A 3,684-nucleotide genomic window follows, 5' to 3' on the forward strand; every position below is an offset into this window, starting at 1 on the left:
GTTGGACAAAAAAGGCAGTGCGTGTGCCGGCACTCCGGAGCCCACGGTGCAGTGACCTGGGAACCGCGAACGCTTTCTGGGAAAATTAATAAAGTCCAACCGCGTTCGGGGTGGGGGAGGGGAGGCAGCACCCTTTTGGAAAAAGGAGGAAAGCCTTGGAGTCTGTCCTGGATCCCCACCCCAGGGAGGGCCTGGGTCCTGACACTCCCCACCCCCCAGCTGAGGGGCTTTGCGAAGGGAAGAGGGCTGGGGGCTGAGGTTCTCCGAGCCAGGCCTGACTCTTCCTGGCGGCCCTCGGACTCTGCAGGCGGCTTGGGCGCTCGGACAGCCCGGGTCAGGCGGCGGGGTGGCGTGGGGGCCTGGCTGGCGCGCCCCGCGCGCGGTGCGTGTGCGCTGGGAGCTGCGAGTAGGCCCCCGTCGGAGTTGGATTGCAGTCTCCCTCTAAGCCGCGTTTACAACTTCACCAATGAATAACCCGCCTCTCTTTTCAACCTAATCACGGCTCTTTGTGTATCTTTCTGTTGATGATTTATAGAAATAAATTAATAACACCCAAACTCCACGTGCTGTAGTTTATGTTACATCTTTGCTGCAACCAGCCTGGCGTGGGGCTGGGTGCAGAGGGGTGCCCTAGGTCCCCTCCGGCTTCCCGGATCCTGCGAGCGCCAGGCCAGAAAGCGGGCGCCTGCGGCCGGCAGAAGGACCTAGGCCCGGCGGGCTCCTGGTGGAAGGCCGCAGGAGTCCGGATCGTCCGCAAGGCCCGGGTCAGCCTTTAGGCCGCGCTGGTGCCAGAGCCGCATCGAGGGATCGGTCTTCCGAGCCTTCTCACCTTCCTACGCCCTAACGCTACCCCGGGAGAAATCGCCGCCACGCAGCAAAACGGTGAAGAAAACCGCATTGGAGCAACATATTTGTGACAAATAACTTAGAAGTTCTACACTATTGCCATGACTGAAGGGCAAGCCTCCAGGCCCCTGGAGCGCAAATTCAAATGCAAGGTCATATCCCATTCCAAATTGTGGCTGCAGGCTTGCGGCCGAGGCCTCCAGCTTCCCAGGAGCGGCTTGGGTCTTGGCGGTCGCCTCGAGACCGAGGCTCTGGAGCGGCTCAGTCCTAAAGCCGACTGGCTGGGAGCGGCGTGCGGTCTAAGGGGACCGCTCGGCTACTTGGATAATTAGTAACTAGCTGTCAAAGCCCTAGGCCGGCTGGGGAGGTACGGCAAACGATCCTGGACCCAGGATAGCCGCCAGCCTGCCTGAATTCCCAGGGGACGCCGGGCTGTCGGCGGCGAGATCGCGAAGTGCCCTTCTTTCTCAGACTGCGACCAAACTCCCTGAGACCTGGGCTTCTGGCCGCAGTTGCTCTCCACTGGCTTAAATGCGTGCTTCCTTTTTGCCCCGCGCGGGACCACCCCATCCTACTTGCAGACATTACCCTTTGCAAACGTAGACCAGTTCGGGGGATAATCCAGGGGTCGTGCATCCGCGCACCTAGCGCGGGTGCCCACCAGAGAACTCGCCTCCGAGATCGTGGCCCTGGGTGCCGCCTGTCCTCAGCAAGGAACTGAAGGACGCTGTGCCAGAGGTTGGCCTGTGTCTTTCCAGACCCCAGAGCGGCGACTGGGAAAAATGAGTGACCTGGGTGCTGGCCCGAGCCTCTGCCCTTGGGGAAAACGCTGCTGTCTGTTGGCACCCACTCGCACCTCCAGTCGCTTGGGCAAAGGGTTTCCAGGGACCGGTTATCGCGGCCAAACCCAAGCCACGCCTGGAGGGCCCCTCGTGTCCCTGGAGCTGTGGCTAGGCCTGGGGAGAGGAAGCGGTGGGGTCCCCGAGTCCTTTGGTAGAGAGACTAGGAGGGGTCCAGGTGCTGAGAGAGAAGTGGAGCTCCCCCCGGGGGACTCCTCTGGTGGGAAACAGGCTGGTGAAAGTGGTCGAGCGCAGTGTCGCTCAGGCCCAAGGGCCCGGGGTGCAGGGGTCTCGGGCGCAAACCTCCAGCCTCGCCTGGCGCCTACCTACCTGAGCATCCGGTCCACCTCGGCCCGCTGCTCTGCCGCCTCCTCGGTGTTGAGCGCCTGCAGCTCCTTGAGGATGGGAGGGGTGTCATAATCATCCCCGTCTTCGGAGCCCTCGTCCCCGGACAGGCGGCCCTTGGCGTGGCCGTTGGTGAGAGTATGGAAGACTGGCTTGGTGTCGGGCTCGGCTCCGCTTCCGGGGGACAGAGGCAGCGTCTCCAGCTTCACCCCGAAGCTCGGGGATGGCAGCAGCTCCTCCAAGGCCTGGACCAGCACCTCCTTGGTGACCCCAGAGCTCAGCAGGGCGCTCAGGAGTTCTTGCTGGAGCGACGTGAGCTTGGACACCATTTTCCAAGGACGGGAAAAGAAGGGGGTGAGGGGGTGGGTGGGTGAGAGAGGAGGGTGGAGGGGGAGTTTCGCCAGCGAACCCCAAGTCCAGAAGCCCCCCCACCCTTCAGCCTCCTGACACCTGTTACTCCCGGGGTCCCGGAGTCTCCTCCGAGAGGAGTCAGAAAACTTCTAACTTGCCATGATCGCCACCATTAGGCCATATAAGATATGCAAATTAGTGGGAAGGGCCAGGCTTTCGGCAAGATGCAAATGATGGTGGGGAGGGGGGAAAACCAAGAGAGAGGGAGCGCTGGAGGGGCAGATGTGGAGAGCCGAGGCCCCGGCCGGAGCGAGGCTGGCCAGGAGCCATTGTACTCCCGCTGGGGGGCTAAAGACCTTCTTTGACTGGTTCTGTTTATCAGCCAAACTTTAGCTGACCTTTGGACTTGTTAAGCAGGGTGCTTGCAGCCTAGCATGGAAGGCGCGGGGGCTTTTCCACCGGCTGCAGGTCCCGCCTTGGTCCCGAGAGATGAAGAAACTGCGCTTCGGTGGTTCAGGTGACTAGAGGAAGGTGGGGGTGCTTTTGGAAGTAGAGGGTGAGGGATGAGGTGAAGAGTGGAGACCCTCCAAGGCGTTTCAGTTGTTCCAGTCCATGCAGGTGGTGGGCCAGGAGAAGCAGCGGAGCGGAGGACCAACTGACAGTTTGGGGATGGGCGCGGGGAGCTGGATGAAGTGGGGTGGTGGTAGCTGGGGTGAGTAAATGGGAGACTGGAGGGACTCTATTTACTTCTACCTCTGTTACTGCTGCCCAGGCCCGAGGCCTTCCCCTGCCGGGCTGGGCGCTTTGGATTTGCAGAACTTTCGGCTCCAAGAGCGTAGGTGAAGGAAAAGCTTCGGGAGGACCCTTGAAGGAGGCGCCAGCTAATTTATGGCCAGAGGGAGTAGCCAAGGTTAGCAGCGGGCCTGCAGCAGGGCCCAGACTGGCAGAGCCGCCAGAGATCTGGCCGCGCCGGCCGCGCTCTCCTTTCTAAAGCCGGGCAAAACTGGGATTACCGGGCCTCCTTCCTAGCAGGGAAAGCAAAACTCGGCCCGCCGCTGGATAGACAGCTGGAGCCGCATTTACCGCGACCCACTGGTTTCTGGTTTGTTTGCAGCTCCAGAACACTCGCGGCTCCCGGGGCCCGGGACGCGCTTTGCAGACGCGAGGTCACTGCGGGAGTGGCGGGAGCGTCCAACGCCAAGTTGAGTAAACGCCGCGGACAAAATCGCTGAGGCAAAATTTTTTTTTCCCAAGGCGGAGAAGGAAGTTATAGTTTTTCAGCACCCAGAGTGTTGCCCTCCCT

The 3,684-nt window shown here is 61.3% G+C and overlaps 1 protein-coding gene across 1 annotated transcript in view; it reads right to left on the reverse strand.

Moving 5' to 3' along the window:
• Positions 1-2,359, reverse strand: part of HNF1B (HNF1 homeobox B) — a 61,859-nt gene extending 59,500 nt beyond the window's left edge. The window contains exon 1 of the mRNA XM_042781916.1: positions 2,016-2,359. Coding sequence (XP_042637850.1) covers positions 2,016-2,359 — 344 coding nt within the window. The remainder of the gene's footprint in view (positions 1-2,015) is intronic.
• Between the last annotated feature and the right edge of the window lie 1,325 nt (positions 2,360-3,684).

Source organism: Orycteropus afer, unplaced genomic scaffold (genome assembly GCF_000298275.1).
Source record: "Orycteropus afer afer isolate SDZICR_OR568_19922 unplaced genomic scaffold, OryAfe1.0 scaffold00196, whole genome shotgun sequence".
NCBI classification, from domain to species: domain Eukaryota; kingdom Metazoa; phylum Chordata; class Mammalia; order Tubulidentata; family Orycteropodidae; genus Orycteropus; species Orycteropus afer.